This window comes from Coenobita brevimanus, chromosome 73, assembly GCF_032717465.1.
Source record: "Coenobita brevimanus isolate Jiangsu-jjx chromosome 73, ASM3271746v2, whole genome shotgun sequence".
Classification (NCBI taxonomy): domain Eukaryota; kingdom Metazoa; phylum Arthropoda; class Malacostraca; order Decapoda; family Coenobitidae; genus Coenobita; species Coenobita brevimanus.
In genome coordinates this window covers 29616990-29638912 of record NC_137026.1, presented here as the reverse complement: position 1 = coordinate 29638912, position 21923 = coordinate 29616990, and the positions used below count along the sequence as shown (strand labels likewise).

Sequence of the window (21923 nt, the reverse complement as noted above, 5' to 3'; positions counted from 1 at the left end):
AACTGGGGCATTGAACAAAAGACAGATAGGCAGACTGAGGATTCTTTCTATTCCTTCATTCTAACAACCCAATCTTGAGTGTTGGGGCCATGGGCAAGACAACTCTGAGCACACATTTAAGGAGAGTGGCCCGTTGCCCTTCTCTGCCGGGAGCTTGTCCAAGACTATTTCTGAAGTGTTGCCCATATCATATCCTGAAGTAATGAGGGTTCAACATCCCCTTGCTCTTAGTCAGCTAAGTAAGATTTGGCAATAAAAGTTGCATTCTACACATGCACAGTACTGGACACTATCTTAGTGTGATAAACCAGGGGTGCTGCCTGGGCAGCATGGACAACACCCCAGGATCCACTCATATTAGAGAGGCATGATGTGTGCAATAAACTCTTACCACCCCTATGACTTAAATCCTTAGGCCCTTCAATTCAATGATGCAGTTTCTATCTTAATCTTGATATCTCTAGATGGTCTGTCAGCTAAAAAGAGATTTTTCTAATTGGACGGCTTACATCTACTGTATGCATAACTAATCCCTTCATTAACCCGTCACGTCCCGAGGTTTTCCGCACCTCCGACATCCCCCAGTCCCGAGGTATTTTCGATTTTTTTTTTTTAGGCTAAAACCTTCGCTTTTGGTGAGAAACATCGAAAATTCATAGAGAAATCGCTCACCTGAGGTTTAAAGTGCCCAATCCAGGTAGGAGTTCCTCCTTACCTGAGTGGGTTTTCTGACATGCTGGCACCAAAGAAAACGAGTTCTATGGGAGGGTAACTATTTTATCCACTCATAAACGGTATTTATTTATTTACTTGGTACGAATGTATATGTAGTATGACAGTATATTGGTTTTCAAGCAGTAATAAAGGCATTATAAGCATTGTTTCACTCACTAACTAATCACCATACCTGACCTATTTTTGCCACAGTACCTGATCATTATTTCTGGCTGTTTCTTCTTCTAATGCTATGTAAACATTGTCCTCCACATTGTCATCGATTGGGGAATCACTCTGGCCCTGAATAACTTTATTAGCCAGGTCACTGGTAACAGGTCCTTTGCCAAGACAATGGCATGAGGGGGGGAGGGGGGAGGTTATGCAGTGTAAGGCATTGTCCCTGCTTGGTTTCTTGTACAGGAATAGAGGAAGGTGTCCCGTGTATACATACGAAAAATCACGTGCGAAAATTGAAAATTGTGCAAATTAGGTACCTTGCAATTGCACGACGTACTGGTACGTTGCCGGGACTTGCAAATGCAAATCGTGGTGACGTACCCATACGTCGTCGGGACGGGGCGGGTTAATAGAGATTCTTCCTAATTTGAATAATGATCATCTGGTGATAAAATAAAATAAATGACGTGTCACTGGACCAAAGAGGTTAACGCCACATCCAGTTCGTTTCGTTTCGTTTCGTTTTTAAAGGCTCCCACATGCTTGCATGTGTCGGCCTTGGTCACCTAATGGCGGCTCTCCACGCTGCACGATCCATTGCAGCCTCCCGGTTCAATCCCTTAACCCTAAGGTCACACTTAATGACCTCGTCCCATGTCTTTCTCGGTCTACCCCTCATAACCCCACCCCCAATATTAACACTTCTCACCTTCCTCACCCAATTATCATCCCCCATCCTCTCCACATGTTCAAACCACCTCAATCTACCTCTCCTCATCACAACACCAATACACTCCAGTCCCATCCTACCTCTCAACTCTTCCATTGTAAACCCAGCCCCTCCAGGCCTTGGACGCAGGGACGCACTGCACATCCACCTAATCATTGTCATTTCTGTACGTCTGAGCCGGCGAATGTCTTCCTCCTTCACTGCCCAGGTCTCACTGCCATACAGCATTACACTCCTAACACATGCTGCATACAAAGACCCCTTAGCACGTAGGGAGAGTCCTCTCAATGTCAGGAGAGGCAAGAGCTCCCTGAACTTCTTCCAACCACTTCTCACCCTAGCCACAGAGCTAGCTCCAGCCCCACCTCCAGCACACAACATGTCTCCCAAATAACAAAACTCTTCCACACACTCAAGAGATTCACCAGCAAGTTCAATCCTTTCACGCCTGACAATCTCCACCTGGTCACCCCGGCATGCCGTACACATAAAATCAGCATTATCTCGCAGTCTACCTCTGATACCACTACATCTCTTATGCACCCATTTATCACACACACCGCACAAGATGGAATTACTTCCCACGCCCTTGTGGCAAACTGCACATGGCCACTCTCCCTCATCTTTGACAGTACCGCCACCAACCCTAGATATCATCACTTTTGTTTTATCTGCATTTACCCTTAAACCCTTTTGCCCCATACCATCTCTCCACTTCCTAAACCTTTCCTCCACCTCCCTTTCATTCTCTGCAATCAACACCAAATCATCAGCATACAACAACTCCCACGGGAGTCCGTTTCTAAAGTCACGTGAAAGGGCTTCAAGTACCATGATAAACAACAAGGGACTCAAGACTGACCCTTGATGCACACCAACATTCACGGAAAACTCATCACTCAAATCTCCATTCACTCTCACCTGGGTGTGAGCACCCACATACATGGCCATAACCACCCTAACCAGCCACTCCTCCAAGCCAAGCTTTCTCATTGCCCACTTCACCACCTCTCTAGGGACTCTGTCAAAGGCCTTTTCCAAATCAACAAACACAAAATAAAGATCCCTTCTCCTACCAATATATTTTTCCTGAAGCTGTCGAACAATGAATATGGCATCAGTGGTCCCCCTACCTGGCATAAACCCAAACTGCATCTCATCAATATTCACTCTTTCTCAAATCATACCTTCTAAAACTCTCTCCATTACCTTCATTATCTGATCTAAAAGCTTTATACCTCTATAATTTCCTCTTTCCAGGGCATCACCCTTCCCTTTATACACATTTACAATTACACTCTTCAGCCAATCATCTGGGACAACACACTCATAAATAATCCTATTTATCAGGTCAGTGACTAAACTCACCCCTATATTGCCTGAGGCCTTCAACATTTCGGCAGTCAACCCAGACACACCTGCTGCCTTCCCCACCCTCATCCTGCCTATTGCCTCACTCACAGTAGCAGTATCAATCAAAGGCCAAGGGCCAGACACTGGATCTGCTGGCTCCAAACCTTCCCTGTCCCAATCAAACTCCTCATTCAACAACTGGTTATAATGCTCTCTCCATGCATCTTTAATATCCTCACTGTTCACCACTACCCTTCCTTCATCATTCTTCACACACTGCTCACCTATGATATCCCGATTATCCCTCTTCACCTGACCTGCCACCCTAAATATATTTTTCCTTTCCCCATGATTTAGGTTATCAAGTAATTGTCTCTGTGACTCAGACTTTGCCCTGTATACCTCTCTCCTAGCCCTACACTTGGCAGCCAAATATTCCTCTTTGCTACCACCCTTCTTCCATTCCCGGAAAAGCCTTCTTTTCTCCTTAATTGCAGCTTCTACACCCTCATCCCACCACCAAGTTACTTTATGTCTTGGTGGTCCTCTTGTCCAGCCGCATGTTACATCAGTAACTCTCAAGAAATTGTTCTTGAGGGCTCTGTACTGTTCATTAACGCCTCTGTCTACAGCTCCCTGTTCAGCCACCACTCTCCTCAACTCGCTATAGAAGGCATCCCTTACTACTTGGTTTTTCAGCTTCCATATTTTCCTCCTAGGTACATAAGTCCTCTTTTTCATCACTTGTTCTTTAAGCACCATATCACAAATCATTAGTTTGTGCTGCTGCACACACTCCTCACTTCCTATAACTTTAACATCCCTCACTAACCTCCTATCGGCCCTCCTAACCAGAAAATAATCTATCTGACTGCTATTTCCCCCAGACTCATACATGCCATACTTGGGGTGCCATAACCACTAGTCCACAGGGCAGCAGATTTCCATTCTGTATACTGTATCATTGTTTTTGCACTATGTACAGTACTAAATCTGATATTTTCCAGGAAGATAACACTTCCATTTTTATTTTCACTTTAACCTACAAGATTCACCTAACTGACTAACCTAACTAGAAACTAAGAAAACCAACCTAACCTAGACTTTCCTGGATAAGAAAATATGCAAAAATGGTACAATGAACAGAAAATAGCCATTGCACAACTTCTTTACCTGTAGTAGCAGCTTGGAGGCAAAGTGGTCATAAGCAATGATAAGTCCTAAGCCTCGACGCTTGTGTGTCATGTTGTACTCATGGCTGTTGCGGCCAACAGACATTTCAGCAAGAGGCCGCACACTGCAAACACAGAAAGGGAATAGTGAGAATATCCTAAGCTGAGTAAAATCATCTGTTGGTACTGTAGTAGAAATAACGTACATAATTCACCATCATACTAAAGGGGGTAGGGGGGTTTTCAAGAATACTCCCCCAGTACTCCCCCAGTATCCCTGCTTGTCGTAAAAGGCGACTAAAAGGGTTGGCGAAGGGTTAGTGCCCCTCCCCGGAAAACAACTAACTAAAAAAAACAAACAAGAAGCCTCGGATAAGGACTGACCAAACGATGACGACCCAGTACCGGACAAAGGACTTGGTAATGAGTACATGGAATGTAAGAGGAGCGAATGATGAGATGAAAGAGAGAGAGATTGTCCAGGTGCTTGAGGGTGCGAAAGTGGATGTATGTGGAATAACTGAAACAAAATGGAGAGGAGAAAGTGTGAGAGAATGGGAGTATGGATGGGGTATATGTCCAGGAGTAGGTGAGAATGAGAGGGCAAAGGAAGGAGTATGTATAGTTGTGAGTAAAAGATGGAAGAGGAGCATAAGACAGTATGGATCAGTTGGGTCAAGGATTGTGTGGGAAAAGTTGAAAGTTGGAATACAAATGTGGGCGATTGCGTGTGTGTATGCACCAATGCAAGATCGTACTAGAAAAGTGAGAGAAGAGTTCTGGACAAATGTGGAAGTGTGCATGGAAAAGTTTGGAAGGAATGAGAGAGTGTTTTTGATCGGTGATATGAATGGTAAAGTTGGGAATGTGAAGGTGGATGGAATAGTTGGTGAGTGGGGTGTGCCTGCTGAGATAGATGAGAATGGGAGTGCGTTAGTGGACATTTGTGCTGGGAGGGGGTTGGTGATAGCCAATACCCACTTCAGGCATAAAATGATCCACAGGTATACATGGCGAGTGATGAGAAGGGTGGGTGGTGAACTGAATGAAAGGAAGGCAATGATTGATTATGTGTGTGTGGATGAAAGGATGCGAAGATGTGTAAAGGATGCAAGAGTGTATAGAGGTTCGGGGAGTGGACTTTCTGACCACTACTTGGTGGTGGCCAGAATTAGAATGCAAGTAAGATGGAGGAATAGAAGAAGCGAAAGACGAGAGGAAAGAGTAGTTGCAAGGAGAGTGGAAAGGTTACAAGAGGATGAGAAAAAGGCAGAGTATAAGAGAGAAGTGAAGGAATGCTTGGGCAAATATGAATTGGAGCAGATGGGAGACGTGGAAGGTTTCTGTAGGATATTTACAGAAGAAATATGTGCAGCATGTGATGTGGTGTGTGGAAGGAAGAGAAGACGGAGGGGGGTGCAAGGAACAGCGTGGTGGACTGAAGAGGTGAAACAGGCTGTGGCACAAAAGAAGAAAGCATACAATGAATGGATGAGAAATAGGGGCGTGGAAGAAGTCGAGAGGCGGAAGAGAGAGTTATATGTGGAAAGAAAGAGAGAGGTGAAAAGATTAGTAAGAGAGAGTAAGAAGAGAGTGGATGAGGAATTTGGAAGGAATTTGAGTGTAAAGTGAAGGGACTGTAAGAAAATGTTCTGGAGAGAAGTGAAAAGAGTAAGACAGGGTGGAAGTGAAGTAAGCAGGGGAGTGAAAGATAAAAATGGTAGATTACTAGTGGAGAAGGGAGAAAAAGTGAACAGATGGAGAGAACACTTTAAGGAATTGTTGAACGTAGAGGATGGAAGTAATGCGAGTATAAGTGGCTGGGGAATGGCTGGGAGAAGGAGGGAGGTGAGAAGACAGGAAGAAATCAGTAGGATAGAAGTTGTGGAAGCAATGAAGAAAGTTAAATCAGGGAAAGCCCCAGGAATTGATGGAGTGTGTGGTGAAATGCTGAAGCATGGGGGAGAGATAGTAGTAGAATGGATGTGGAAGATGTGCAGATTGGCCTGGGAGGAAGGTAGAGTCCCGGAGGATTGGAAGTCAGGTATAATTATTCCCTTGTACAAAGGAAAAGGGGAAAAAGAAGTGTGTGGTAATCATAGGGGCATTTGTCTGAAAGAACAACAATGGCCCCCAGTCCCGTGCAGCCCTTGGGTGGGCGGGGGGTGCTAAGAATCTCACGGTTGCCTCAATTACAATCTAATTCCTTTGTTAATGCAAAAAATACAATTAAAATTGGTAACTGGAATGTGAGAATGCTAAATCATGACGGTAAAATCGATGAGTTAGTGAAGGTTTTTCAAAATTACAGACTTGATATTTGTGCTCTGACAGAAACTAGATTAACTGGAGTCGATAAGTTGGATTTGGAGGATGGTATACGTTTATTGATATCTGGCCGACAGGACGGAATGCATTATCAGGGAGTAGGACTGTTGCTGGGTTGTAAGGCAAATAAGGCTTTATGCGAGTGGGATCCTATAGATGAGCGATTGTCATACGCACGGTTTAAATCAAATCATGGCAACATCAGTCTGTTTGTGTGTTATGCACCTACTAATGATGCACTCGATGAAAGGAAAGACACATTTTATGAAAAGTTGCAAGAAGGAGTAGGAAGGGTACCTAGACATGATGTTTTGATCTGCGTTGGAGACTTTAATGCAGTAATGGGCTGTTCAAATGAGGGATTTGAGGCATGTATGGGTAAGATGGGAGTTGGTAGTAGAATGAGTGAAAACGGAGTGAGGTTTGGAAGCTTCTATCTAGCAAATGACTTAGTCATCGGGGGCACACTTTCAGCATTGCAATATACACAAGACATCTTGAGTGTCGCCGTGTGGAAAATATAAAAATCAGATTGATCACATCGCTATCAGTAGGAGGTATATAAGTTCTCTGCTAGATGTTCATGTTAAACGGGGAGCGGATATTGGTAGTGACCATCAACTCAGCATTGCAAAAATAAGGTTTAAACTTAAAAATCAGAAGAAGGAAAAATCTGGTGTTGGTAGATACGATATTGTTAAGCTTAGAAGGGAAGGAGAAGAAAAGGAGGAATTCAGATTAGAATGTAGAAATAGGTTTTTGATGTTGGAAACGTTGGAAGAGGGGTAGAGAAGTGTAGATGAGATGTGGGAGGATGTGAACAAAGTTTTGCATGAGACTGCTGAATGTACGATTGGAAGGAGACATAGATTCAGAAGAAAGAAATGGATATCAGAGGAAACGTGTGATATGATAAAAAAGAGATGCGTTGATGAACGAGAGATTGAATTAGCAAGAGCTGTGTACTGGAGTTTGAATTCAGAAGTAAGAAGGTTAGCTAGGAGAGATAAAAGAAGATGTGTGGATGAAAAGGTTGCAGAGACTGAAATCTTAATAAACAAAAATGATGGACAGAGTCAAAGAAAAGCATATGAATCGATTAGAGAACTGAGTGGTAATGCAGGTAAACGCAAGGAAATACCAGTTAGAGACAGGGAAGGAAATTTATTGACCAAAGATGGAGATATTAAAAATAGATGGAAAGAGCATTTTGAGACAGTTCTTAATAGACCAATACCACCAAAAGAGGATATACCGTCTGCTCGGGAAGATTTAAATATAGAAACAGGAGAGTTGAGGCTTGCAGAAATGGAGAAAGCAGTAAAACAGTTAAAGAATAATAAGGCACCAGGGTAGGATGGTTTATTTCCGGAAATGTTTAAAGTGGAGGGGGATAGATTAATAATGATCTTGACCAAGCTATTCAATAAAATATGGGTGACGGGGTTACTACCATCAGTTTGGAAGAACGGTGTAATTGTTAAAGTTCCGAAGAAGGGAGACCTGAGTGAATGTGGTAATTGGAAGGGAATCTCTTTGTCACCGATAGTTCTGAAAGTTTTCAGTAGAGTATTGTTAAATAGGTTGGAGCCGGTGGTTGAGGGTATTCTGAGGGATGAACAGGCTGGTTTTAGAAAGGGACGTGGTTGCAATGATCAGATCTTTATAGTTAGGCATTTGATGCAGCAAGTTAATGAAATGAGAGTACCGTTAAGTCTTTGTTTTGTTGATTTTGAAAAGGCTTTTGATAGTGTTTCGAGAGAGACTATGGGGAAGATCATGAGACATTATGGAATACCAGAGGAGTTTGTGAGGGTCATTATGAACATGCATGAGGACACATTTTGTAAAGTGATGGTTGATGGTTGTCTGAGTGATTCGTTTGAAGTCAAGTCCGGAGTAATTCAAGGTGGTGTTCTATCGCCTTTACCATTTATATTGGTCATTGATTACATTATGAAACGCGTTGGAACAGAAACCGGTACAGGTATACTTTGGGGAGAGAACAGGAAACTTTTGGATTTAGATTATGCAGATGATATAGTTTTGATTTGTGATGGGCCAGAAGAGATGCAGAGAGTGTTGGACTGTATGGTGAGTGAAGGTCGCAAGGTGGGTTTGGTTATTAATTGTGGAAAAACTGAAATAATCAATATGAATATGGAAAATGCGCAGGAATGTGTAACTGGAGGTATGGTTGTAAAGCAAGTTGATAGGTTTAAATATTTAGGTACTTATTTAGCCAAGGATGGTTCTTTGAACTTTGAATTCGAGGAAAGGTTAAAGAAGGCTAATCAGGCAATGGGAATGCTTAAAAATATTTGGAATAATAACAATTTTTCTGTGCATACAAAAATCAAACTTTATAAGGTAATGGTTAGGAGTATCTTAATTTATGGACACGAGTCTTGGTACAGCACAGTGACTATGGAAAATAAATTCTTGGTGTTTGAAAACAAAGCACTTAGAAGAATATTAGGAGTTAAGTGGTGGGAAAGGATACCAAATAGTAGAATTAGAGAAATAACGGGAGTGCAGCTGGTCGATGAATATGTTAGGTTCTCACGATGGAAGTGGCTAGGACATGTGTATAGGAGACAGGGAATAGTACGAGGTACACCAGGGTGGGTGGCACTTGGTAGGAGAGGTAGAGGAAGGCCAAAAGAGACGTGGGTGAGGACAATGAGACGGGAAGCTGGAGATGAGTGTTGGGGAGATCTTGAGGAGTTAGCACAAGATAGGATGTGGTGGTGTGAGTTCATCGAGGCCCTATGCATCCCCGAGGGTGCCACAGGAAATGATTGATTGATTGATTGAGTATAATAGGAAAAGTGTTTGGTAGGATACTTATAGACAGAGTTAGAGAAAGAACAGAGAAATTCATTCTTAGATCTTTAGCGGAAAAGTTTCTAGAGAAGGGAAAGAAGTTGTATGCGGCTTTCATGGATTTGGAAAGCATATGACAGGGTGGATAGACAAGGATTGTGGAAAGTGTTAAGAATATATGGAGTAGATGGGAAGTTGTTGAATGCTGTGAAGAGTATGTACGATGGTGCGAAGGCTGCAGTGCGTGTGGATGGTGAACTAAGTGAATTTTTCTCTTTGAAAGTTGGTTTGAAACAGGGATGTGTCATGTCTCCAAGGTTGTTCAATCTGTACATGGATGGGGTAATAAAAGAGGTACAAGGTAGGGTAGTGGATGTTGGAGTGGCCCTGGTGAGAGAGGATAGTGTTTGGAAACTCCCTGTACTGTTGTTTGCAGATGATACTGTGTTGTTGAGTGAAGACGAAGGGGAGCTGCAAGGCTTGGTGGATGAGTTTGAGAATGTGTGTAAGAAACGGAATCTAAAGGTGAATGTAGGGAAGAGTAAATTGATGGTCTTTGAGAGAGGTGAAGTTAGTGAATGTACAGTGAGGTTGGATGGTGAGGAATTGGAAAATGTGAGTACGTTTAAGTACTTGGGCAGTGTGATGAGTAAGGATGGAGGGTTTGGAGGGTGAAGTGCTTGAAAGGGTACAGCAGGGAAGAAAGGTTGCTGGTTCTTTGAAAGCAGTGATAAGAAACAGGGAAGTGAGCATGGAAGTGAAAAAGTTACTACATGACAGTATTGTGATACCAACTCTAACGTACGGAAGTGAAGCTTGGACATTGTTGGAAGGACACAAGTCAAGAGTGAGAGCAGTGGAAATGAGTTATTTAAGAGGAGCCTGTGGAGTCACGTGGAGAGACAGGCTGACGAATGAGGATATAAAGGAGCGTTGTGGTGTGGATGTGGATGTGATAGGAAGTGTTATGAGGAACACACTGAGGTGGTTTGGCCATGTGGAGAGGACGGAGGGTGAAAGACTGACGAAGAGAGTGTATGTGAGTGAGGTGGAGGGGGGAAGAGGGAGGGGGAGGCCGAGGATGAGATGGAGGGATGGGGTGGAGAGGTATATGAGAGAGGGGGGTGTGAGTTGGGAGCAGGGCAGTGAAATGGCGGGGGACAGGGCGACTTGGAGGCGATTTGTTTGTGGCCACCCCAAACGGGATTGAGGTGTCTGGCAATAGATAGATAGATAGATAGACTAAAGGTTTCTCTCTTAAGCTGCATAACACCACTGGTACGGGAGCATACACTCCACCTATGGTACTTTGGCAGACTGATGATAATACTGTTTTAATTAAAAAAATATATATATATCTTTCACCAAAACTGATGAAATAAATATCTTACATCAGTGTTACCTCAGAATCATTTCAATGTAGACAGCAATTTCGTACCATAGTATACTTTGAGGAACATGGTTATGAGTCAGCATTGGTTCAAACTTATGGGAATGCAGCTAAGAATCACATCCCTCATCCAAACTTATGGGAATGCAGCTAAGAATCACATCCCTCATCCCTCTTTTCCTAAGGGCTGGATCTGGCTATGAATTATATGGTGGTAGCAAGAACACACCGGAAAAGTTGTCACTGTACTGAAGCAGGATGATGATTACCAATTCCTTTCTTACAGCTATGATGTGAATGTGCTGGAGAGCATGAAGAATGAGAGACTGACTAAGAAAGTATGTGTGAGCTGGAGGAGAGGGGTAGAGGGAGAATGAGGATGAGGTGGAGGAAGGGGAAGGGGGAGAATGAGGATGAGGTGGAGGAGAGAGGAAGGGGTAGAATGAGGATGAGGTGGAGGAGAGAGGAAGGGGTAGAATGAGGATGAGGTGGAGAAGAAGGAAAGAAGAAATAACAGAGAACTAGCACAAGCCATAATATGGTTATACAGTATTAAAGTAGAAGGGAGTGGGATAAATAGTCATATTACATGTGTGATATGAAGCACAGTAAGAAAAGTGATAATACTGAAAACAGAAACAGTGGGAAAGTCACCCAGGAAATCAGTTAAGTTGTGGGGACCGACAAAGTGTGGACAGGAAGGGGAACACTGCAAGTTGGAGTGTAGATGGGGAATCAAGAAAAAGATGACGGATAGTCATAGGGTAGTTACAGTGTGAGCAGGTGGGCTGAGGATCATGGCTCATCAAATGATCATGGGTTAGGTGGGTATTACCCAAGCGAAGACGAGCAAGGATTATCTCCCACTGACAATTGGTGTGGGTTGATGTGTGCCAGGGAAGAACAGAGGGTTAATACTATGAAGTTTGTCATAAACCTGTTGGTCAGGTGCAGGAGAAGAGAAGGGGGAGAATGAATATGAGGTAGAGGAGAAGGGAAGGAAGAGAATGAGGATGAGGTGGAGGAGAGGAGAAGGGGGAGAATGAGAACGAGGTGGAGGAGAAGAGAAGGGGAAGCATGAGGATGAGGTGGTGGGGTATATGAGTAAGGGTTTGGTGATGAGGAAAAGATTCATTTCTTTTTTTTTTTTTTTATGTGTGGAAGAAGGAACCAAAGGCTGAGCCCGCAAAATGTTCCTTCCAAGAAAAAAAAAAAAACAATACAAAAGATAGCCAAATTCAAGATCCATTCATTTAGAAAAGCCTGGACACACTGTGTTTGAAAGACTGGAGATCATAGGAAGTAGGAAATACAGACAGAGGGAGACAGTTCCAGAGCTGATCTGTTGCATAAATGAAGGACTGGGAGTAACGGTTAACTCTTGCATTAGAAAGTTCGACAGAAAAGGGATGAGAGTTTGCTGCTAGGCGGGTGCTACGTGCTCATCGTAGAGGTGGAGGAATGCAAGCAGACAGTTCAGAGGAGCAGTGGCCATTGAAGTAACAACAGAAAAGAGATAAAGAGGCAACAGTGTGACGATGAGACAGAGGTTGAAGGGAGCCAGTAAGAGGAGGAGAGTTGATGAGACGAATAGCCTTTGACTCCACCCTATTGAGAAGAGCTGTATGTGGGGAGCCTCCCCACACATGAGAGTTGTACTCCAAACAGGGGCTTCCAGGATTACAGCATCTGACTTTAAATAGACAGACAGAGAGAGAGAAAGATAGACAGACTGACAGAGAGATGGACGGATACATACACTGACAGACAGAAAGACAGCTATTGATAACAGACAGATGTTACGGAACAGAGAAAGATAATGTACACTTTAAGTGAGAATACTAAGAGTCACTACTGTCCCGTAAAGTTCCAGGCTCAAAACAAAAGGGTTAGGTAAAATTACAAGTTAAAGTTTAATGCTCAAACTAACAACAAAACATTCAGGACTCATAAGGATAATGTAATGGCAAAAAACAGGTTAAATATATGGTTAACTGCAATAGCCTCTATTAACACGAAATTAGCAAGAGTAAATTTATCTAAGTCAGCCCTAATAAAATGAAAATACACTGGGTAATGCTCAGTTAATGCAAGATAAATTATTACAGATACAAACTATTATGAAGAATGGCTAACAACAAGAACCCTACATGAATTACAAAAACCTCACTAGGCCTACAAACCAACAACTTATGCTACACAGTACAAGAACAAAATGCAATAACACTTATACTCAAATTACACAGCTGCTAGATGGTTGGAGACTTCCGGAGCACTCACAACAATAACTGTACAGGGGAGGACAGAGATGTGAACAAAATGAGGAGCAGATCTAAGTGGCAATGATGCAGAGACTGAGCTCATTATATAGGGGCCAGCAGAGCTTGATACAACTTGTAAGAAGGACGTGCAAATGAAGCCATGGGGACAAAGAGCTGAAAATCCTGCTCTGAACAACAGAAAGGACGACTTACTCTACTATAACGGTAGAAGGGGGGGACTGAGGCAGAACATGCTCGTGATCAAACATGCAGCATACTGTGCGTTAAAATTACACAAAGGATGATGAAATCATAGGCTATGTAACACCTCCCCACAAAGAAAAAAGAAATTTACGAAGGAAATTTCTTATTACTCTAAAACAATCTGTATATGGCATTACAGAACATGCAAAAGCCTTTCCTAATGTTACAAAACATGAGATCTCCCTAGCACGTTCAGTCATAGGTACTTGCCAGTATCCCTTCAACAAATCAAACTTACTTATGTACCTAGCCTTTCCGATCTTGTCTATGCAATCTTCTACGCGAGGGAGAGGGTAAGTGTCTGTTTTGGTTATCTGATTAACACGTCTGTAGTCAATGCAAAGCCGCTGTGACCCACCTGGCTTAGGGTCTTTCTACGATCTGGTGTGGCGATGACATAGTTGACATCACTGAGTTTCTTCTCCATGAAATAAGGACCACTAAACTTGGCTTGAAGAGGTTGCCCATGCACTGGTAGCAGAATCAAAACCTGATCTCCTGGCTGAAAGTGGCGTAACCTGGACTTCTTATCATACCAAGTCTTCATCTTCTCCTGAGCAGCTCCTAAATTCTCTCTCGCCAGCTGTAAAGCAGTGGACAGCCGTTCTTTGAACTTCATCACATACTCCAGCAAGTTGACGTCATCTTCCTCCGACAGCCAGCATTCCTTGAGTAACTTAAGGGGTCCTCTTACTTCATGGCCAAACAGTAGTTCAAAAGGTGAGAAGCCCAGTGATTCATTTGGAGATTCTCTTGCAGCAAATACAACGAATGGAAGACCTTTATCTCAGTCTTTCTGATGTTCCAAACAGTATTTCTTGAGCATCGATTTGAGTGTTTGATGATATCTCTCCAACGCTCCTTGGGTCTGGGGATGGTAAGCTGAAGACGTGATCTGGGTGATGCTCAACTCTTTCAGAGACTGCTTGAAAACGTTTGACATGAAATTACTTTCCCGGTCTGACTGTACCTCCTTGGGCAGACCAAACTTTGTGAAGAACCCTAGCATTTCCTTAACCACGTTCTTTGCTGAGATATTTCTAAGTGGAATGGCTTCAGGATAACGAGTAGCCATATCAATCAGGGTCAACACATAAGAAAATCCTGAAGAAGTCTTAGGAAGAGGGCCCACAATATCCACCAACACACGGGTGAAAGGCGCCTCAAAAGGAGGAATGGGAACTAGAGGTGCAACCTTTTTGGTCTGATTACACTTCCCCACAACTTGACAGGTGTGACAAGACTTACAATACCAGGAAACATCCCTGAAGATACCTGGCCAGTAGAAGTGTTTCAAAATGCGTGCCACAGTCTTCCTCACTTCAAGGTGTCCTGCCAAACTGGAATCATGAGCCACTCTAATGATATCCTGCCTACAAACACGAGGGATGACAACTTGATGTACAACCTCCCATTCACAGTCGGCTGATGCTGTTGGGGGTCTCCACTTCCTCATAAGTACTCCTGACTTCACATAATAACAAGTAGAAGCACCGGCTGACTCTTCTTCACTGTAAGCAGAGTTAGCTAGACCTTTCAACTCAGGGTCAGCAACCTGCAACTCAACCAACTCTTGACAAGACAAATTATCAACACTACGCGGTACTGCCTCATCTGGTGAGTGGTCCAAATTAGCAAGAAAAGTGTCAGCTAGGATAACATCATCATCATCATTATCCTCAAAATCACCAGTAACTTTAGACTTAGCCCTAGTGACAGCACATGCAGGGAACACATCAGGGACATCACAATCCTGGGACGCAGCCACTGGCTCACTAGACAACTGAGGAGCTGGACACACTTGACTTCCACCAATATCATTTCCAAGTAAGAAAGTTACACCTGACATTGGGAATGTCTCAACCAACCCAACCATAACGGAACCATTAACAAAACCAGACTCTAAATTCACTCTGCACAGAGGGACAGAGAAGTAATTACTGTATTCCCTACACCTTGTAAGATTACAGTTTCATCAGAGGAATTAACATTAGAGCCTAGAACACTGGTCAGCATAAGGGATTGGCAAGCACCTGTATCACGATATATTTGAACTGATTTCCTGTCATTACTGTCCAGAGGACTGACAAAACCATCAGACAGGAAATTAGCACATGAACTCTTGAGAGTGTCACCCACGTTACTGCTCAAAAGAGGAGCTCCATCATGAGATTTTAAGTTACCCCTCAAAGCAGGTTCAGTTAACTCAGTTAAAGAATTCGGGGAACTCTCAAGAGTGGACACTAGACCAATTGACTGAATATTTAAAGACTCCTTTTTGTTCACATCATGCTGTCTCCTGAAACATTTCTCCGTAGTATGACCAAGCTTACTACAATAAGTACATTTACTTTTCTGAAATCTAGAGGTGAAGCTGGTATTTACTTCCTGAGAAACATCATCTTTATTCTCTTTCCTGTTACCTGTACTCTGAGTAGAGGCAACGTACTTACTCTCAGCTTTCCCTTTTTCTTTAGAATATCTCTTGTGAGTGAGAACATATTCATCAGCTAAAACTGCAGCATCAGACAAATTATCTATTCTTCTCTCATCAAGATATAGGCTTACATCTTTATAAATACACCTCTTGAAGTCCTCCAGCAAAATCATCTGCTTAAATTTACCAAAATCAGAATCCACATTCTTAGAATTTAACCACTGCTCTAACAGATCTTCTTTGATTTTTGCATACTCAACATGGGATTGCTTATCTTGCTTGTAAGTTGTCCTAAATTTTACTCTATAGGCTTCAGGAACAAGCTCATAGGCCTTAAGAATCAAGCTCTTAACTACATCATAATTATCAGATTGATCCTGAGGCAAAGATGCATAAGTTACTTGAGCTTTACCGGTGAGAACAGTTTGAAGGAGTACTGGCCAATACTCCTTGGGCCAACTAAAACCTGTAGCTACCCTCTCAAACAACTGAAAATACTTTGTTAAATCAGATTCATTAAAAGGAGGGACAAGTTTAACATTTTTAGCCACATCAAAATCATCAGAGCTAGATGATCCAGTTCCACCTTGTTTCATGCGATACTCATGGTCTGCCTGAATCCTGGCAAGTTCAATTTGTGCCTGAGCCTGTACCTGTGCCTCTTGAATACGAGCATTTGCCTCCTTAACACAAGCCTCCTTAACCTGAGACTCAGCCTCCTTAGCACGCGCTTGAAATTCACTTCCTTCACACGAGCCTCCTGCAGGGCTAGCTGTAACTTAGCTAATTCAATCTGCATTTGCTCATTTGGAGGAGTTACATTAAACAAGCTTTCATTAATCATGTCAACAATTTGATCTTTAGAATGATGAGAGCGAACAGCAATTCCCAATTGTTGAGCAACAAGCTTAAGTTCATTCTTTGTTCTGTTTTCTACATCACACACTGTTTGCACATTTGACAAAAAATCTTTGGCTTCATCAAGTGTAGTAATAATAGACATCATGAATAAGTAACAGTCACAAAATATCAAGCAATATCCTTATGATAAAATCCTGAATATCCTGGCGAGGTCGCCAAATTTATGTTACGGAACAGAGAAAGATAATGTACACTTTAAGTGAGAATACTAAGAGTCACTACTGTCCCATAAAGTTCCAGGTTCAAAACAAAAGAGTTAGGTAAAATTACAAGTTAAAGTTTAATGCTCAAACTAACAACAAAACATTCAGGACTCATAAGGATAATGTAATGGCAAAAAACAGGTTAAATATATGGTTAACTGCAATAGCCTCTATTAACACGAAATTAGCAAGAGTAAATTTATCTAAGTCAGCCCTAATAAAATGAAAATACACTGGGTAATGCTCAGTTAATGCAAGATAAATTATTACAGATACAAACTATTATGAAGAATGGCTAACAACAAGAACCCTACATGAATTACAAAAACCTCACTAGGCCTACAAACCAACAACTTATGCTACACAGTACAAGACCAAATGCAATAACACTTATACTCAAATTACACAGCTGCTAGATGGTTAGAGACTTCCGGAGCACTCACAACAATAACTGTACAGGGGAGGGCAGAGATGTGAACAAAATGAGGAGCAGATCTAAGTGGCAATGATGCAGAGACTGAGCTCATTATATAGGGGCCAGCAGAGCTTGATACAACTTGTAAGAAGGACGCGCAAATGAAGCCATGGGGACAAAGAGCTGAAAATCCTGCTCTGAACAACAGAAAGGACAACTTACTCTACTATAACGGTAGAAGGGGGGGACTGAGGCAGAACATGCTTGTGATCAAACATGCAGCATACTGTGCGTTAAAATTACACAAAGGATGATGAAATCATAGGCTATGTAACACAGATAACAGAGATATGGATGGACAAGACAGATAATTAGCCATACAGACAAAGACAGACAAATATACTGTATAGACAGACAGACAGAAAAGCAAATAGATACAGCAGGTAGAAAAATAAAGACAATGATACACACAAGACAACTCGGTTAAGGGATTAGAGGAGATTGCCATTCATTCCTTCACAGTGACCAGGTTCCTGCTAGTCTCTTCAGTGCTATGACTAATCCAATATTCCATTCTCACTACCTTCAGACCATTTTCTTCAGCTTTGGGGAGATTTTTGAAATTACAGGAGTTTTAGATTGCCTACATTCATCCTTTCATTACCACATACCCCCCCAAAGCTGAATAAAATTGTGTATTATTATGTAAGTAATAATTTCAAGCCAGCCCTCAGGTTCAAACCCATATGGTTCATATGGGAGTAGACTGTAGAACCAGTCCAGCAGGGCAGTACTCCCAAGGTGGATGGAAGGCTGATGACAGGGAGTGCTGGAGCTCCCGTTTCATCAGCCCTCAGGACTAGTTCCTGACCATCCCCCTTTGCTGAACTTTTTCAGTGTCTCAGTTACACAGAGAGTAGGCCAGCATGCTCTCCAGTACAAATTTCTCTAACTATCTACACCAAACTACATGCACAGTACATACTACACTTCCTATTCAAAATTTAACAAAAATGGCGCCTCTTCATCAAGCCTCGGAGTCCCCAGGGGGGAGGACCATATATGCCCCCACCATCCGCCCCTCTCCCGATGACGACTCGAGGTGCCTGGAACCACTGTCTGACTCTCTTCTTCTTCATTTCTGCAACATTCGCGGCCTTTCCTCTAACTTTCGCTCTGTTGAGCACCACCTCTCCTCCTCTAAACCTCACCTTCTTTTTCTAACGGAGACTCAGCTGTCTGAGGCAACTGACAGCAAACCCTTTCCTGTATCCTCCTACTTTCTCTATACTCATTTCATAGCCAAAGGTGGCTCTTGTGTATATATACGCAACAACTTATCTTGCTCTCGTGTTCCTAAACTCGATTCTTCTGAATTCTCTACACTCTGGCTTCGGCTTTCCTGTCATTCTCTGACTAAATATATCTGTGCTGTTTACTTATCCCCTAATTCTACTGACTATCAAAAATTCTTCGACTATCTTACTTCTAAGATGGAACACATTCTATCCATTTCTCCTTTCTCTGAAATCTCCATTCTAGGAGATTTCAATGTTCACCACCACCTTTGGCTCTCCTCTCCTTTCACGGATCCACCTGGTGAACAAGCCTACATCTTTTCTATCCTTAATGACCTAGAGCAGCTTGTACAGCACCCTACCCGTATCCCTGACCGCCCTGGAAAGAGCTCCAACATACTTGGCCTCTTCCTCACAACTAATCCTTCTGCTTACTCTGTTAATCTTTTCTCTCTGTTGGGCTCCTCCGATCACAACCTTATTACCTTAACCTGTCCTATCACTCCGGTACGGCCTGTGGACCCTCCAGGGAAACGTCGTCTGTGGCATTTTGGAGCCGCGGGCTGGGAGGCCCTCAGGCAGTACTTCTTTGATTTTCCCTGGAATGATTATTGCTTCCATGGCCAGGAGCCAACTGAGTGTGCCTTGCGCATTACGGAGGTTAATCTCTCGGGCATGGAAGCATACATTCCTTTCTCATATCCTTTGACTAACGCAAGAAAGCCTTGGTTTAATCACGCTTGTTCTAATGCTGTCCGCTACAAGGAGAGGGCCTACAAAAGGTACCGGAGCCAACCCACCCCTGAATCACATCATCTTAACGTTTCTGCCCGGAATCGTGCTAAGGCTGTTCTTCGCTCTACTAAAAATAATTTCATCGATACTAAATGCTCTCAACTCTCCAACTCGAATTCTTCCCGCTCTTTCTGGCACCTTGCCAAATCTCTTTCTAACAACTTTACCTCATCATCCTTCCCTCCTCTTTTCTACTCTGATGGTTCCGTAGCTATTTCTTCTACTGATAAAGCAGATCTCTTCGCACAGACTTTCTCCTCCAATTCCACCTTGGACGATTCCGGTGCTGTTCCTCCATCACTTCCCCCCTCTGACTTCCTCATGGCTGACATTAAAATGTCTTCAGTTGATGTATTTTCTGCCATCACTGGCCTCAGTACTAACAAGGCATATGGGCCTCATGGGGTCCCTCCTGTTGTTCTCAAGAACTGTGCTTCTGTGCTTACACCCTGCCTAGGCAAACTCTTTCGCCTTTGTCTGTCAACTTGTACCTTTCCTTCTTGCTGGAAGTTTGCTCTCATTCAGCCGGTCCCAAAGAAGGGTGACCACTCCCAACCCTCCAACTATCGTCCAATTGCTTTAACGTCCTGTATTTCAAAAGTTTTCGAGTCAATTCTCAATAGAAAATTTTAAGGCATCTTTCCTAACCTTCTTTCCAATCGTCAGTATGGGTTCCGTCAGGGACGCTCCACTGGCGATCTTCTCACCTACCTTTCAGACTCCTGGTCATCCTCCTTTCGGGACTTTGGCGAAAGCTTTGCCATTGCACTTGACATCTCAAAGGCTTTCAATCGAGTCTGGCATAAATCTTTAATTTCCAAACTGCCCTCCTACGGTTTCTATCCTTCTATCTGTGCCTTCATCGCTAGCTTCCTTTCTGGTCGTTCTATAGCCGCTGTTGTAGACGGCCATCGTTCTTCTCCTAGATCTATCAACAGTGGTGTTCCTCAGGGCTCTGTCCTATCACCAACTCTCTTCCTTTTATTCATCAATGATCTTCTAAGCTGTACATCTAACCCTATCCACTCATACGCTGATGACTCCACCCTTCACCTTTCCATTCGGTTCCCGCAACGCCCATCTCAACAGTTACTTCAACAAACAAGGGATGAGGCTATGGCACACCTAATGTCTGACTTGGCTCGTATCTCTGACTGGGGTAAAAATAATATGGTTGTTTTTAATGCATCTAAGACTCAGTTCTTACACCTATCAACCCGACAAAATCTTCCACAGGTATACCCACTAATGTTTAATAATATTCAGCTTAATCCTGCATCATCCTTGAACATGCTTGGGGTTTCATTTACTCGGGACTTATCTTGGAAAGATCATATTACATCTCTTGTAAAATCTGCTTCCAAGAGATTGGGTGTGCTAAGCTGACTCCGCTCTTTCTTTACCCCTGCACAACTGTTGACTCTATACAGGGGTTTTATCCACCCCTGTGTGGAGTACAACTCTCATGTGTGGGGAGGCTCCCCACATACAGCTCTTCTCAATAGGGTGGAGTCAAAGGCTTTTCGTCTCATTAACTCTCCTCCTCTTACTGACTCCCTTCAACCTCTGTCTCTTTGCCGCACTGTTGCATCTTTATCTCTTTTCTATCGCTACTTTAATGGTCACTGCTCCTCTGAACTGTCTGCTTGCATTCCTCCACCTCTACGACGGGCGCGTAGCACCCGTCTGGCAGCAAACTCTCATCCCTTTTCTGTCCAACTTTCTAATGCAAGAGTTAACCGATACTCCCAGTCTTTCATTTATGCAACAGGTCAGCTCTGGAACTGTCTCCCTCTGTCTGTATTTCCTGCTGCCTATGATCTCCAGTCTTTCAAACGCAGTGTGTCCAGGCATCTCAAAATGATCGGATCTTGAATTTGGTTCTCTATTGTATTTTGTTTTTCTCTTGGAGGGAACTGTTACTGCGGGCTCATGGCCTTTGGTTCCTTCTTCCTTGCATAAGAAAAAAAATATTCCCACTAAACCACCAGGCACTCACTTAATTATATGGTTACCACCCAGTGTAATAAATGGTTTCCTGGGGTTACAATAAGAAAATGGGTCTTTCAGTGTATAGTCACTTGAAATCAGCAATACACCAACTGAGTGGATAGTGTATGCCCTAGAACACAGTGAACATACAATTAAAGGCAATGGGAGATTCATCAGGAGAAAAAAAAAAAAAAGCTGGTCATTTAGTGTGTTCACCTGAATGTAGCACTATATTAAATGAGTGGATGGTGTGTGCCGCAGAACTCAGTGAATATACAATTAAAAGCAGTGGGAGCTTCAGCAAAAGCAGTGCATGGAAATTAGGGTTCAGCTTCATATACTGTATACCTCTACAAACATAAAAATACATCATGCAGAAAACTATACTTTGCTCAATTTAACCTGACTTACATTTGCCTACTGTATCACGCATAATGAGGTACAGTATAGCAAAGGGTGAAACATTAGAGCATGATGCTAGTATGAAGTGCTATGGAAAGGAAACAGGGTCACTATATTGTATTCTGTCACTGAGCTGTAATGAGATCAACACTACGAATACAGTGTTGGTCATGAAGTGCTATGGAAATGATAGAGAACCGTAATACTGTACTGTCTTACTCCACCACTGACTTGTAATGAGT

At 42.8% G+C, this 21923-nt stretch overlaps 1 protein-coding gene across 1 annotated transcript in view; it reads right to left on the bottom strand.

Moving 5' to 3' along the window:
• LOC145407514 (caspase-1-like) overlaps window positions 1–21923 on the bottom strand; it is a 65081-nt gene that overhangs the window by 32502 nt on the left and 10656 nt on the right. The window contains exon 3 of the mRNA XM_080278438.1: window positions 4172–4274. Coding sequence (XP_080134564.1) covers window positions 4172–4274 — 103 coding nt within the window. The remainder of the gene's footprint in view (window positions 1–4171; window positions 4275–21923) is intronic.